The sequence below is a fragment of the Populus nigra genome, chromosome 4, assembly GCF_951802175.1.
Source record: "Populus nigra chromosome 4, ddPopNigr1.1, whole genome shotgun sequence".
In the NCBI taxonomy this organism is placed as follows: Eukaryota; Viridiplantae; Streptophyta; class Magnoliopsida; order Malpighiales; family Salicaceae; genus Populus; species Populus nigra.
Genome location: NC_084855.1, coordinates 10,254,968 through 10,270,130, shown reverse-complemented (window position 1 = coordinate 10,270,130; position 15,163 = coordinate 10,254,968). Strand labels below are relative to the sequence as shown.

The 15,163-nt window shown below is 35.4% G+C and overlaps 2 protein-coding genes across 6 annotated transcripts; one reads left to right on the top strand and one right to left on the bottom strand.

Annotated features, from left to right (window-relative positions):
• LOC133691150 (uncharacterized) lies at positions 1-4,179 on the top strand. Of its 4 annotated transcripts, XM_062111512.1 has the most exons (12): positions 1-238; positions 1,061-1,145; positions 1,288-1,339; positions 1,426-1,446; positions 1,531-1,584; positions 2,297-2,347; positions 2,455-2,517; positions 2,698-2,763; positions 2,973-3,011; positions 3,300-3,422; positions 3,499-3,591; positions 3,739-4,179. In XM_062111512.1, exons 1-12 carry the CDS (start codon positions 136-138, stop codon positions 4,009-4,011), a joined length of 1,023 nt encoding a protein of 340 aa, XP_061967496.1. In that variant the 5' UTR covers positions 1-135; the 3' UTR covers positions 4,012-4,179. The 4 variants fall into 4 exon arrangements, with proteins under 4 accessions (XP_061967496.1, XP_061967497.1, XP_061967498.1 ...); XM_062111513.1 differs by lacking the exon at positions 1,061-1,145 and having other exon boundaries at positions 9-238; positions 1,250-1,339; XM_062111514.1 differs by lacking the exon at positions 1,061-1,145 and having other exon boundaries at positions 14-238.
• Positions 4,180-5,195: 1,016 nt separating this feature from the next.
• LOC133691148 (protein ARABIDILLO 1) lies at positions 5,196-14,830 on the bottom strand. 2 transcript variants are annotated; one of them, XM_062111510.1, is made up of 12 exons: positions 12,733-14,830; positions 12,323-12,481; positions 12,156-12,236; positions 11,900-12,031; positions 11,168-11,295; positions 10,146-10,233; positions 7,908-8,002; positions 7,191-7,254; positions 6,798-6,973; positions 6,432-6,680; positions 5,788-5,872; positions 5,196-5,656 (listed from the first exon to the last, which is right to left on the bottom strand). In XM_062111510.1, the coding sequence occupies exons 1-12, from the start codon at positions 14,080-14,082 to the stop codon at positions 5,480-5,482; spliced, it is 2,784 nt and encodes a 927-aa protein (XP_061967494.1). In that variant the 5' UTR covers positions 14,083-14,830; the 3' UTR covers positions 5,196-5,479. The 2 variants fall into 2 exon arrangements, with proteins under 2 accessions (XP_061967494.1, XP_061967495.1); XM_062111511.1 differs by having other exon boundaries at positions 6,459-6,680; positions 12,733-14,828.
• Between the last annotated feature and the right edge of the window lie 333 nt (positions 14,831-15,163).

Below are 15,163 nucleotides of genomic sequence, written 5' to 3'. Positions count from 1 at the left end.
AGCAGTCTCCCTTTCTTTCAAGCGTGCTGTATATTATTTGTAAGTAGTTGAGCGTTGCGTCTTTACTTTATCTCCCAAAACCTCTCCTCTCTTGCCACCTCTATTTTCTTCTCTTAGGAAAAGAAAACAACAATCATGGGTTTTTCCCTATTCGTTAAGGCAACAACCTTTATGATCATTACATTGATGTTTACTTCTGTCCCTTTTACACACTCTGTTCCCTTCGTAGTTTTTCATGGTAAGTTTTTCTTTTTTTTTGGCTGGTGGTCATTTTCTTTGGAAGCTGTAGTTTTTCTTGTTTCTGTTGATGAAAGTCAGTTATTCATTTTTATTTTCTTATGGCTAACAACTGATAAAGGCCATGCTTATCATTTTAGTTATTCTTGGATTTTCATTTTCATTTTCTTGGGATTTAGGAAACTGGAAAATCTTTACTCAATTGAGTATTTACTGCATGTTTGGTTTTTTGATTGTTTGTTGTTATATTGGCTTCTTTGTGTTTGTGTATTAGTAGACTGAAGGACAGAAAGGCTCATAAATTTATTGCATTCGTTCAGTAATTCTTTGCAAGTGAGAGAAAACTTGGGGTTTTATTGGTTTTCATTAAGTTAAACATGACATGATTTAATAATGTAGTCTTTGAGAGCTAAACTTTGTTGACTACGTGCCTTCATAGTTCAGACAAAACTTTCATTTGGTTTAACTGTTAGACCTGTAAAATATTGCTCTCTTTCAGTATATCCAGCTCCACTTTTCCGAATTTCTAATCAAATCGACTTCTCTACACAAATAGCGGTTTTTTTTTTAAACACATTTAGTTGAGCGAAGGTTTTTAAGCTTGAAATTTGTATAGACGCATTATTATTTTATATTTTAACTTTATTAGTTAAAAGAGGTGGTAAAATATAAACTCATAATTATTTCATCATTAAAATTTTAATAACATGTTAAATAATTATTTTTATTCAAATATTTTTATTTTACTCTCTATCATAGTTGTTGCCATGTGCATCAGACTTATAGTAAAATGATGATATTTTTTGTATATGTTTTGTGTTAGGTATTAGTGACAAATGCAGTAATAAGGGAGTCAAACAGTTCACTGAGCATTTAAGCAAGTGGTCAGGCATTCAAGGACATTGCATGTATGATTTAATTTGTGGATTGTTTTGCTAGTCATAACAGCAATGGTCATTTCTCTATTTGGTGATCTACTTCCACTCAAAATCATTTTATGTCTGATCAACAGCCTGTATGTAATCATTTGATTCCCCTTCTTCTCTTCAGAGAAATTGGAGATGGAGCATGGGATTCTTGGACTATGCCCCTTCAAGATCAGGTGACGGCTGAACTGATGGCTTGAGGAGTATTTACTGTTGACAGTGTCATATCCCAAAACTAAATTTATTCACACTTTTGTTGCAGACGGAAATTGCTTGTGAGAAGGTGCTAAAGCTACGTGCTTTTTGTCATTGGTTTTTCACTTACAAGTTCAGTTGTTCAAATTTAGATTGTCAACGAAATTTGCAGGTGAAGAGTATGAGTGAACTGAGCGATGGTTACAACTTAATTGGACTTTCTCAGGTAATTAAAATTTTGAAGAATAAGTTGTTATCTGTTAGCAATTTTAGAATTATAACATTTTTTTTAAGTTATTCTTTTGTCCATTAAGAGCATACATGGAGAATGATCCTAGTTTTTCTATTTGTTTGTGTTTGTTTCAATGAAGGCTTGAACTGATCAAGTTATTGCACTGGTAACAGGTCTTCACTATTTTATAAGTTGATCTCGTTTTTGTACAGTTTTGCCTTCTTATGAGTTGCTTTATCCCTCACAGATACCTTTTTTAAAATGTTCTCAGTTCCCCAGGAGTTATATTCAATATAGGATTGACTTGTTGAGTGATGGAGTTTTGGAGATCTGCATCTGTTAAATTTTTGGAGTTTTTTCTTTTCTGATGTGTCAGCCTTGCCTTTGATGGCTATCTCGATTGTCATCTAGCTTCCTTGTTCTATTCTTTGATTTGCATAGATGGATTTGGTTATGTTTGTTTTTTTGTTTTTGTGTTTGAAATTGTGTTTGGGTGCGTTTCAAAAGTGTATTTGGCATGGAAAAGTATCAAATTAATGGTATTTTTGTGTTTTTCAATGATTTTGATGTATTAATATCAAAAAAATTAAAAAAAAAACTGAAAAAAATTTATTTTAATACATTTTTAAAAGAAAAACACTTTTAAAAAACACTTTAACCACAATACTAAACACACTAATGTTTTGTGCAATCCTTTATTTCACAGGGTAGCTTGATTGCTCGAGGGGTTATCGAATTTTGTGAGGGGGGGCCTCCTGTAAGAAACTGAAAAGATTGCTATATCCTTCTTATACCGCAATGTCCTTTTATTCCCTTATTATTGTGTTGCCTTGGCTTAATATCCCTTGCCCATGTGGGGGACAGGTGAAGAATTTGATTACGCTGGCAGGTATCCATGCTGGTATCGCTTCAATTCCTTTCTGTGGAGTAAGTGCTGTTGCCTAAGCGTACTCAATTCATTGCTTCAATTCCTGCTGGTTTTAAAGACGGTGTATTGTGCTGAAATTGAAACCCGTAGTAGTGCTTAGAGATATTGTTGTGGATTTTTATTATCACGGGCTACTGTTTCCTTCAGTTTGATATTCTCTGAGCCTCTGACTTTTGCAGAGCACCATTATATGCGTTCTTTTGGATGATTTGATCAAGTCAGAGATCTACAGCAGTTATGTTCAGGTTTGAGTGTCATATTTTGAGATTGTAATTTAAAGTCATGTTCAATGGGACAAAACAAGCAATTTATACTAAGCGAACAGTTTCTTGGCAAAATCACTTCCTAGGAGCTGACAATTCCTGTGAAGGATAGATAATTTCATTGCCCCCCGTTCATATATTCTATCTTTTGGCATTCAGTGCATGTTGACTTATCTCTGATGAAATTGCAGGAACACTTGGCTCCCAGCGGTTATATCAAAATCCCAACAGTGAGTCTAGTTCTTCAGCTATGGTGATATACACAGGTTCTCAGCTCCTCCTCGTGGGGGTGCAAGATATAAATTAGTGAATAAATTTAAGAGAAATATGAAGCAGTATGAAAAGAAAAGAAAAGTTATATTGGATTAAGAAGTAGCTAATTGCAAATAATTTGTTTTGTGCTATTGTCACATGATCAAGTTTTTTCTAGGCCAAGATACAATTTTCCATGCAAGTCATTCATTCTTCTTATTTGCCTTAAATGAAATGTCATAGCGAGATAAATCTGTTTCTTACAGGACATTCCGGCCTATATAAAAGGATGTAGATTCCTCCCCGAACTTAACAATGAGATCAAGAATACCAGAAATTCAACATACAAGGAACGGTTCGCTAGCTTAGAGAACTTGGTTCTTATCATGGTGAGTTGACCTCTGTTATGCTTCTGTAACGTCTTTCGATTTAATCTAATCGTTGTAACTTGGTGATCATTATCAGTTTGAGCAAGATACAGTTTTGGTACCGAAGGAAACCTCCTGGTTTGGATATTATCCAGATGGGTCCTTTGATACTGTTTTGCCTGCACAAGAGGTAATGATTTACAAGCATACTCTAATTCATGTTAGGCATCTTCAATTATCTGGATTTTGCTGCGATAATCTGAGGTCAAGCTTTCATGTCATTCAATTATGGTCATTTTTAGCTTTTAAATTTCTTAACTTGGTCTACGCCTTGCAGACTCTGCTCTACACTGAAGACTGGATCGGTTTGAAAACTTTGGATGAAGCTGGAAAAGTTAAATTCATTAACGTGTCTGGGGGGCATCTTGATATCTCGCAAACTGACATGAAGAAACACGTATTGCCTTACTTGGAGGAACAAGCACCATCCCCGGGTCTGCAGATTGTAAAAGGATCTTCATCTGATAGATGGTTTTCAACAATCAAGAACAACTTCATGGAGCTGGTTGGACGCACTGAGGATCAACATTTACTTGATATTCGGCAGTAGATTCAGAACTCTTCTTGCCACGATAACAAGCCAAAAGGAAGAAGGAAAATATACACTAGAACTATAAATTCATTCTTCGCGCAATATCTGTCCATTTATGGTCATTTTTCCGTTCCTGAAACTCTCTTGCATATCATTCTATTGAACTCTTCCTTGGTTTCCACGTTATTATTTGCATAATTCGAATTCGTCTAAGTACGCGCACGCGGATAGTTTAAGTACTGCAATCACCAAGTTGGATTGCTTTTGTCCATGTTTGGATGGATGGATATTTTACCTGAGATTGATTGACGTGATAGAACATTTTATCTTAAATAGCTCTTATTTCTATCAAGTATATATATATATTATTTCTTCCGAGTAGAAGTAATTAAATATGTTTCTTTTGTCTAATATGAGTTCATAATACAAATAGAAAGAAAATTTTATACTAACAATTATCATTCAAATAACTCTTTTAATTATAGTAATTATAGTCAAAAGAAAACTTTCATACTAGATCAAGAGCTTCTTCTTTTTAAATGTAAAAAATAAATATAGATGTTGTTATCATATTTTCTAATATTATAAAAACTTTTTCATGATGAATTAAAAAGTTAATATTTATGTTTAATAAAATAAGTAGAGAATAAATAAAGAATCACGTGGGCTAAAAAAATTATTGATATTAATTAAAGACTCATTAAAAAGTCAAGAAACCGAAGAAAAAATTTAGATATCTAATCTCACACCAAAAGATATATGATCTCGCACACTCAACAGTAAAATTATAAATAATTTAAATAACATTGAAACAAAATAATTTTCTAGTATAATTCTTGTTTTTGTTATTAATATATTTTTGTAACAAAAAAATATAATTTTTTGAGCTAGAAAGCAATTAGAATAAATAACAAAAATAAAATTAAACAGCATATAAAAGGAAAAATCAGAAGAAGAAAAAATCTCATGACCCAAAAAGAGCCTTATCGAAACCCATAGCACTCGCTGCAGTGAATTTCGTCACGCAAATTAGTTTTCTTTTAATTTAATTTTAATGATATTCTTGTTTGCATAAGTTTTCTTAAAAGTTCATGAAAACCAAAATCCAATTATAGCACTTTCCTCAGTTATTTTCCACGACCCCAAGAAGAAAGGGAATTGACCAAAGCCTCGTCAAGTCTCAAACTGTTCAAATATCGATGTATGGAAAATATGTCGCTATGAATACTATTGGAGAAAAAAATGTTTATGTACTTGTTTGTAGATCAAACCCCAGCCAAAAGTGCTTACAATATAACTACAAGGAATTGTTGCATAGGGGGACAAAAATCACTGAAACTCAACTAAACCACCTCTAAATACCTAAAAAAAAATGCAGGGAAAGAAAGAGAATTATACTAAGCAGACTGCATTCTATTCCATGGGTAAGAAAGGAAGCTTGGAACTCAATGTCTGTTAGCTTCCATCAGCTAAACTAAGACTGCCTTCATATTGAAGATTCTATATGGTGGAACTCAAGATTGCGCAGCACAATTCTTGCAAAGATTTTGGCTTCAAGTGGTGCAGTTGCTGCAGCAGCTGCAGCTCGCAGGACCCGTGCAGCTCCAGCACTCTGCATGAGACTCGCATGGTGCAAAGCATGGCGTCCACCAGGAATGGTAAACTGTAATTGATGGATTAAATTCATGAAAACAAGAACTCAACCATACAAATATTCAGTAGAAAGATATAAATGATAATGAACTCAAACAACTTGGAACTGGCATTTTTAAGAGTCTCAGCGAGAAAGATTACCTGGAGAAGAGCGAATGCAGCACACGCCTTTAGTATAGAAGAAGGATTCCGTAGCATGGCAACAAATCTTCCAATTTCAGCTCCACTGAGGCCACAAAAAGAAGGGGAGAAGAAAAAAGTTTGATCAGGTTTATTGTACAAAATGGTGCGAAACCACATTCATGAGTATTATGGTAAACTAAAGAACCAGACAGCACTATAAAATTGAAATCATTCATGACACTGGTGAACAATTATGGGTAACACGAGATGGGTAGCCTGGTCAATTGACACTATCTGAGCAGCCCAGCCCGTTAAGAAAAGAGAAGGGTCATAAAGTGTGGGCCCAAGATATGGCCTTAGTGCTGAAGAAACAAGACCTACAGGAAATTGGATGCAAGTGGTGCTGAAGAGAGAAGACCTCCATGAAATTGGATGCAAGTTCAAGAATAGAATTTTACATGTCAAACAAAATCAGCATTATCTACATTCATTCAATAGCAATCATAATTGAATTACATTAACAAGCAAGTTTAATCATAAAGCGGCTAACTGCAAATTGAAATATCAGCCTATATAGTTCTTACTTCATGCAACAATAGGATGCAAATTAGGGCAGATGATTTTTTTTGGAACAGTAATAACTAGGAGTGTGTAAGCCGCACATGTTAGTGCATGAGACAGAGAGGCACCTGCATCGCAGATGTCCTGCTTCTTGAATACGAGCTCTCTCCGTTACTTGTGCTAATGCTGCTGGAGCTGATGATGCAGCAGCAGTGGCAAATGCTTGCTGGTCAGTAAATGTAAGGACAAAGGCCTCAATGTGCTTCAAAGCCATCCTTCTAGCTCCATCTAAATTCACGCTCTTTGAAATGCTTTCTGTTGAAGTTCCTATTAATGCAAATTCATCCATTCTGCATAAGAAAAGAAAAGAAAAAACATCAAAATAAAATTTTAACTGAAAGGCAGGAATATTTAGTGAGCATGATTATATGTTGTTCATGCACCCAAAATGGAAATTGTGTAAGTACCTCCCATCAAACATATAGGCCAATGCTAATGCAGCCATGAAGCGAGCCATTTTTGATACTGATGAAGAACATAGATCAACAAGCGCAGGAACCCCCCCTTCTTCCACTATACGAAGAGCATTACCTGGATTAAAAGCAAGATTCCAGAGAGCTCCTGCAGCAGTTTCATGAACATCCTGGAAGAGAAAACATGCATTAAAGTTTTGTCGGGTTTTATTAACAAAAGGAAATTTGCAAGTTTGAGGCAGTTGCAGATTGTAGAGAACTTGATTATACATGCCAACAATGTTAAAGTTGCATAAACATTGATAACAATTTTCAAAAGAGTCCGAGAAATGCTTGATAATGATAAGAAATTTCAAAAATTGGCTATTAAGAGATTGAAAAACTGACCTCAGCCTCAGAGCGTGCCAGAGCAATCAGAGGCGCCACACCTCCTTCTTGTCCAATAGCAATGCTAATATAAACCAACAAATATATATTTAGCATTAATATAAAGGCTAAAATTAAGAATAAAAAACCTTCATTTATTTGAGAATATATAGGTTTATTAGTCTACAGAAGTACGAATTCAAAACAAAAGGACAACATAAAATTGCAACATAGAAATTAAGATAAACACACTTTGTACAGTCAAACTGCATAAAATACAAAAATAGTCTGATTGAAGCTAAACAACTACATGTGCATCATTTTGCTGATACAGAGATGCCATGCATATCTATCTTTATAATGACTAATTAGTGTTAGTGTGGAGCAATACTTTTCAACATTATTACTTAGTTACTAGTGCAAAACCTACTATCCTCGAAATAATCATCACACATCATGAGGCTAATCACAAATGCATTTTCTCAAACAATGTGCAGTGCACCACCAGCTGGATGCAGCTGATATCCCTCTACCTTTCACGGCTCAAAAAAGAGAGAATTATCTGGTTTGAGGAATTCCCCATACAACAAGTGCAAGGAAACTTCCATACGGATAGGCTTCAGTTGAGGAGCATGCAGACAAAAACATATGCATATTTCCTTGGTACATGAGGTAATATCTATCAATCCATAATACACAAAATAAAATGAGATCCAAAACTTGAACCAACACATTTACCTGTTGGCTTCTGACACTGACAATCCCCAGAGAGCTCCAGCAGCCCTCTCTTGAAGACCTGGAGAGGCATTTGCACAAGATTGTGCAAGGGCGACCTGAATACACCACATAAGATGAAACCTTAAGAATATACATGGTGAAATTCCCTAACAGGTAGAATACATGATTTGTCATCAAACGAAATCAGGAAAAATTCATAAAACTAAGAAACAAAAGTAAAATTGCTGCTGCTTAAATCATTGGCCATTAGCACACAGAGCAAACAAGAACTTAGATAATTGGAGGAATTTCCACCGCTGAAAGCAAAATCTTGAACAGTGAATAAATGTTTCTCTTAAAACTTGAACTAAGCATGAGTCAATACAAAGGATGCCCCTGTATTAAAGTTAACACATATTAAATGCAGATGAGAGGCATCAAAAACATAAAACACATCTGGCTTGATTTTTTGAAACTGTTGAAAGAGGAACCACCAGATGTTAAATTACCATTTTTAAGCAGCAAGCAAGTTTACTATGCTTATGTTTGTAACGTCACCTTGACTTCAAAAAGACAGTCTTCCCTTTCAGGAGTGTTTTTTACTCTCACTGAAGGTGAATATGTTTTCTATATAATTGTAGCTTTCAGTTTCCAAACACTTCACCTCAAAATGAGGAAAACATATTGCCTCACAAAAGCAAGCCTTCTGTTGATGAGTATTCAATTAATGTACAGGCAAGTGATTTAAAAAACAAAATAAAGAGAGGCAATCTTTATTTATTAAATCGATCAACTAGCTAGGATGCTTTATATAGGCAGCAAAGATATTCCAAATGAGAAAACTTAATCCTAATATGAACAGAAAAAACAAAATCACAGAAAAGCTTAATGAATATGAAATCGAATAAACTCTTAATCCAAATACGAAACTAAATCCAACATGGACAGAAGAAACAAAACCAGGAAAACCCTAATAAATACCAAATAGACTAAAGTCCCAATAAAAATCACCATCTGCTAAAAAGGACACAGTAGAATTCCTAAATAATAAAAACTTAAATTATAAAATATTAATCCTAGAAATCTTGCTTCATTTTCCATCATTCTCCCCTAGTTGGAAAAAAAAATCTCGAGTTTTGAAGCAGCAAAAACTCGGACAAGATGCCAACAGTGGCACCAAGAACACCAGTTATGGAACACAGTGCCGTCCAAATATGCTCTTTGGCTAGTTGCAGAAGCAGGTTCCAAATGCAGGGATCTCCTGGTGACGTTCCTTCTGTTACCATCTGTAGGCATTGAGATCTGATTTGTTTAGTGAATCCAGCAATTTATCGCTAGTTCATGGCAACCTAGTAATTGCAACATGTAGCAGTAATCTCCCATGATAATACTTATTGGAGTCGAGATATGCACCGGCAATATCTTGTGAGATCGTATCTTGAGTTTTCTAAATGACATGATATAAACTTTAACCCCACAGCGAGGCCAAAAACTTTTCTATGACTTATTTTGGCTTTTTTTACAACACAAGCAATAAACAACCAAATGATCTTGACCAACAATTGGAAAGTTACTAAAAAGAAAGAGATCCATGACAAAATCACAAATGTAAACAGGGACAAATTCGAGGAAACCAATCAGTAATCTTGAAACCCTCTATGACGTCACTTGATGTAAAACCAAAGGATGAAGAAAAGCAAAATAAAGAATCGATCTCAAGATCAGTTTATATGATGAACCAACAATAATAATCTGTCTTCAATGTTAATGTAGGTTGCTTTATACAAGCACTAGAGCTATTAGTCCCATATGAAACTTGAACCGAATAATTAGGATAGTGAAGCACAGGAGAGTGAACTAAACAGGAAATAGAATCAGCTCATTAATAAAAGCTACTTAAGTACTAGCTATATTAAGTAATTACTAAAAACCCAACTAAAGCTTTGAATGGTCAAATATTAACCCTGCAAGTCTTGCTTCACTTTCTGTCACTTCCATATTTATAATGCATTTACTTCAACAAAGAAAAAGAAATAAATAATGCACCAGCCATTAATTTTGTATCTTTAAATTGATATTTCTATTGATGAAGAATCCATCATCTAGCTAGTCTTTAAAATGCTAACAAGGAGGCACCTTGTTCTCTCAAACACGCACATTATATGAAGTACTTTCATTGCAGCACTTCCTATTGTGTGTCAATGCTACAATGGATCTCACAAACAAACTACACGTGGAGGTAGCAAGTAAATATATTACCAAGGCCTCAACACCACCAGCTGCTGCAATTGCTTCTCGGTTTCTGTCATCGAATGACAAGTTCCATAATGCACCAGCAGCTTCCTGCCTGTTTAACAAGCAATCAAAGTACTACATATCAGATAACATATTGAAGATAATTATGTAATATACATGTGCATATAAAGAGTCTTGGTTTGTAGATTTCTAAACTACAATTGGCCAGAGAATACAGCTTTTTACCACAGCCACTAGGAGAAACATTAGAAACAATGATTCCAAATACTAAAGCCCAGTAAATTTAAGGTGATTAGGCTGCAAGAACAGGATGCTACAGAGTTGAACTAACTATAATTTTCAAATAAGTTGAGCAAACACAAACTTTTTACTAAAACATAACCCAACAACCATAGTTTCAAACACCAAAATACACCCAAAGATCAAAAAAACATAATACATGAGATTCTATACTGGTTTATAAAAGGATGGAAACAATTGCAGTCCAGGTACTTCTTTTTCCTTTCTTTCCAAATAAGGAAAATGGACAAAAAGGTAAGCAACATCAAATGAAAAGAAAGGGAGGACCATCAAGGTTAAGTTAGCAAGCAATTGGATAAAATAGGTAAGAACAGCATCAAAGAATTTTAAGTTGCCTTCAAGATGGATTTTCATTGACTCCTTGGTCCTTGGATGATAGTGGGAATTGAAGTCTAAGACAAAATCTCAGTGAAGAAAAGGATAATTAAGACCACGCAATAAAGGGAAATGAAGAAACTAAACTCATCTCTGGACCATTATAATCTTTTTTCTTGTCAGAAGGATAGATACAGATAAAGGGAAATTGCACCCTCTGGTACGTAAGAAATTGCGATTTGAATGGACAAGACTAATATCATAGACTGAATGCAGATAAAAGAATTCAATAGCAGGAAGAAAGAAGCTAAGATTGATTAGATAATCAAAAATATTGGACAAATATGAAACACAAGGGGAAAACAAAAGCTTAGATAAGGGATGCATATACATATTTGCAAAGGAATTACCTGACACCTTCATGGAGCGAACGTGTGAGTTGAACAAGGGCTTCAAGAGCGCCTGCTTCTTGTCCAACAGCAGCATTGTTAGAATTGCTATCTCCATGAGCAGCCAAGTTAGCTAACGCACGAGCAGCCTAACATTATGAAGATACATTAATAATTTACAACAAATCAATTTCACACAGAAAAAATCTTTCAAAGAAATAATTGGTAGAAATAAATATGACCCTTGAAATTACAAATTTCAAATCAGGAACCTCCTTATTTAAGTCATTACAGTCATAGCACTGCAGAGTGTTAAGGAATAGCGAAGGCATTTTGATATGGAGTTCATGTGAGCCTTAGTTTCAAGTAGTAGGATTTCAAGCACCATGATTAATGGTGGGCATTGCTTAGAAATGGGGGATACACCAGTCACCACAGAACCTTGATGAGGTTATTTTCAAAGCCCAAAACCATCATCGTCATGGTCTATTGATGGCTCTTTGCCACATTCTTTCTGAAAAGTTCAACAATATTTAAAATTATATGTAGCTGAGATTATAACTCTGTTGAGTTGTCACATTTAATACAACAGAACAAGAAAGGAGAAAATGAAAAGGAATATATTAAGAGCAAACAAATTCTGATTCTAGCATTTAGCCTGCAAACAACAGTAAATTGATCAATGTCTCTTGTAGAGATCTTAGTATGCACCTTTTCACATAATATATCTCCTAATAATAGAAAATAGCACACCTGCTCTTGTACTCCCTCAAACTTGCAATTTCGAGCAAGCATCACCAAAGCATGCACACCACCTGCCAGTGCAACCTCCATGCTACACTTGTCATCAGCTGCCAAATTTGCCAAAGCACCGGCTGCACGTTCCTGATTGGAAACAAACTCAAAAATTTATACTACATTTACTTGAGTCAAACACAAGAAAAGCAATGCACAATTAAGAGAACGTTTTATATGATTACAACATAGAGCAGGATTTTAAAGACTTCACCAGAACTCCATCACTACCAGAGGACCATTTGAATATAAGGTCAACCAGAGCTTTGACACCACCAGCCTCAGCAATGGCACCCTATCAATAATTTTGAAATCACCAAAATTAGAAGTTTAGGACATGTATCTTGTGATATTAAAATAAAGAAAAACAAAATATTAAACCTTGTGCTCTTCTCCGACTGAAAGATTCCAAAGCCCTCCAGCAGCCTCTTCAGCAACCAGCCTGTTCATGGACCTTGCCAGCCCGGCAAGGATTTCAATTCCTCCTTCTTCTGCAACAGCTTTTGCTACATTTGCATTCACGGACAAGTTTGCTATTGCCTATATCATTAACAATTTAGAATATTTACCCCAGTCCATATTTTCATGTCAAAATCAAGAGCAAACTGAGACATCAAATCAATAATTTCACAGCAGAGAGTAAATATAAGTAGAATAAGAAACCAGACATTAATAGATAAAATTAGACCATTTAGGAGACTAGATTATGGGAAAACATTTTTAAAATGTTTAGACTGTGCAATAATTTGGCTATAATCAGTGCTGCTTGCACATCCATGAAATAAATTCACCTTAGCAGCCTCTGACTGAAGACCTTCCCTCCAAGATTTTGCAAGGTTTAGAAGAAGACGTATGCCACCATCTCGCATAACTGCCTCGGCCCTTCCACAATCAATGCTAGCATTTTCATCATCAATGACCACAAACGTTGCAAGTCCTGTGGCCGCCCTTTCTTGAACTTCTTCCTGTGAGCTCTGCATTAAACTGAGTAATATTGGTGCGCCTAGCTTGAGCCAGAAAACATCCAAACCTTGTGGATTGCTCTCAGCAGTACGCAAAAGGGTATGGGATAGAATCCATTCAAGCCAATTCATGATTTCATTGACGTTCTTGTCCTTGGTCTTTAAATTCCTCCACTCCAAAAGAACATTTTTCCCCATCTTTGTAGTATCGGCAAATAAAGAAGCTAGTCCTTTAAAAATGTCATTGAAAAGGGCAAGTAACAATTTTCCTTTGTATTTATTCACACTAAAGGTACTGTCTTCTTCAAGAACTGGGCAATTCATTGCACACAAAACCTTCAAGCTAGGTGATAATGATAATAGTCTAGAAACTGCACTTGGATCAATATCAGTTCTTGAAACATCCAACCCGATCAATTTAGGCAGCTTATGCCAAAGATGTGAGACCACGCCCCACTTCATATTTGATGTCCCAGCAACTGAGAGGAAATGAACAGATACTACATTCCCCAATGCTGCCTCATCAACCTTTAGACAGTCCAAGAACCCAATATCAATCAGATTTGGACAATGCTTAGCTAATGCATTGATGACATCAGCAGAGACATCCCTTAATCCAGAGAGCCGAAGTTTCTTTAGTTTGGGACAGCAAAAGGCTATTGCTTTAATAGCATCACTACTTACCTTCTCACAGAAGTCTGGTCCAAGTTGGAGGGTTTCAAGGGCCTCATGCCGAGCAACAATCATAGAAAGAGTTGCATCTGTTATTTTCCTACAGTAATCACCACTTATTTCACGTAAATTCCTTGCTTGAAGATGTATTATTGCATCAGCAGACTCTGCTCCACGAAACCGAATCTTCTGAAGATTCACACACCTAGAAGCAAGTGAAACCGCCATTCCAGGATCGCATTTGTGGGCGCGAAGATCCAATGAAATCCACAAGCACGAAGAAAGACCTAAAACCCTCCATGTCTTGCACGTCGATGACAAGCTTGCGCGGTCACGATAATTCAAACAGGAAAATAACTGAATCACAGTATCATCTGGCAAGCTAGTCCAATCAACATCCTCGTTACTATCAGGACACAAACCCGCATCTCCAATTTCAGGGTTACTAGGTAATTCCACCTTTTCCTTACTCTTCTTCGCCACTTTCTGCCGCACCCTACGATTCATATCTCGATCAAGTCACACACCTCAACCCTATAAGTATTGAAGAAACAGGCGAGAACCCATTGATATAAATCCTTTAAACTTGATATTCAAAGCACAAAAGCACCAATTTCTCACTTCGGAAATTTAGTCCACAAACAAGTAAATGCATAATGCTGAATTGCTTATACAAATCAGAAAAGATAGAAATTTTGTAGTCTACAATATCCCAACACCAGCAAAACCGAGAACCCAATAATCATTAAGGTCATGAATGCACTATAGGCAATAAAATCAATGGCTAATCAAACCTGGGTTGCTGGGACTTATTTGAGTTTTTAAGAGTAAACCCTGAAAGATTGAAGCTTTTTGGTAGATTAAATCAGTTAGCTTTTCATAAGGTAACTGCATTCAATAAAGGGTCAATGAAGCTTCAACATGTTATAGAAGATACACAAAATTGAGGGAAAGAAGCAGAGAATTCGGGTGGGCAAATATGAGAGAAGAGGGAGGAAACCCTGAAGAAGGCATGTGAGTCTCTACCCTTCTATTGTTTTCTTTTTTCTTTTTCTTGTTTTGTTAACTTTGTGGGGAAGCAGTGAGAGAGAGAGAGAGAGAGAGTTTATTTTTGTGGTTTGTGGAGGGATAAAAATAAACAAAAATGGGATTGGGATTGAATTACTTCACAGTAATGAGGGTGAGATAGGTCAAGACAGGGAGGATGGTATTGGTGTTAACCTACTGTGCTCATCCTGGACTTCATTCACCGCCATTGCATCTTATTTTATTTTTTTCTCTCTAAATGGCTGTTTATCAGAATTCATTCTATTATATGGGGTTTTTTTAAGCTTTTTTTGGTAAAATTATCAGAATTGAATCCGATGGATGTAAATTTTAAGAGAAAATCTAAAATATATGGGAAAAAGAAATGTTTTGATTTATTATGAAATGAAATAGTAAAATTATTATTTTTTCCTTCTAAAAAAACTAAGTTGTTTATTAGAGATAGTTGTACTTTTTTAAAATGGTCTAATGTTCATTTTAGATTTGATTGGGTTTTTTTTTTAATTTTTTTATCATGTAATTACTGAGTTATTCTTAAAAA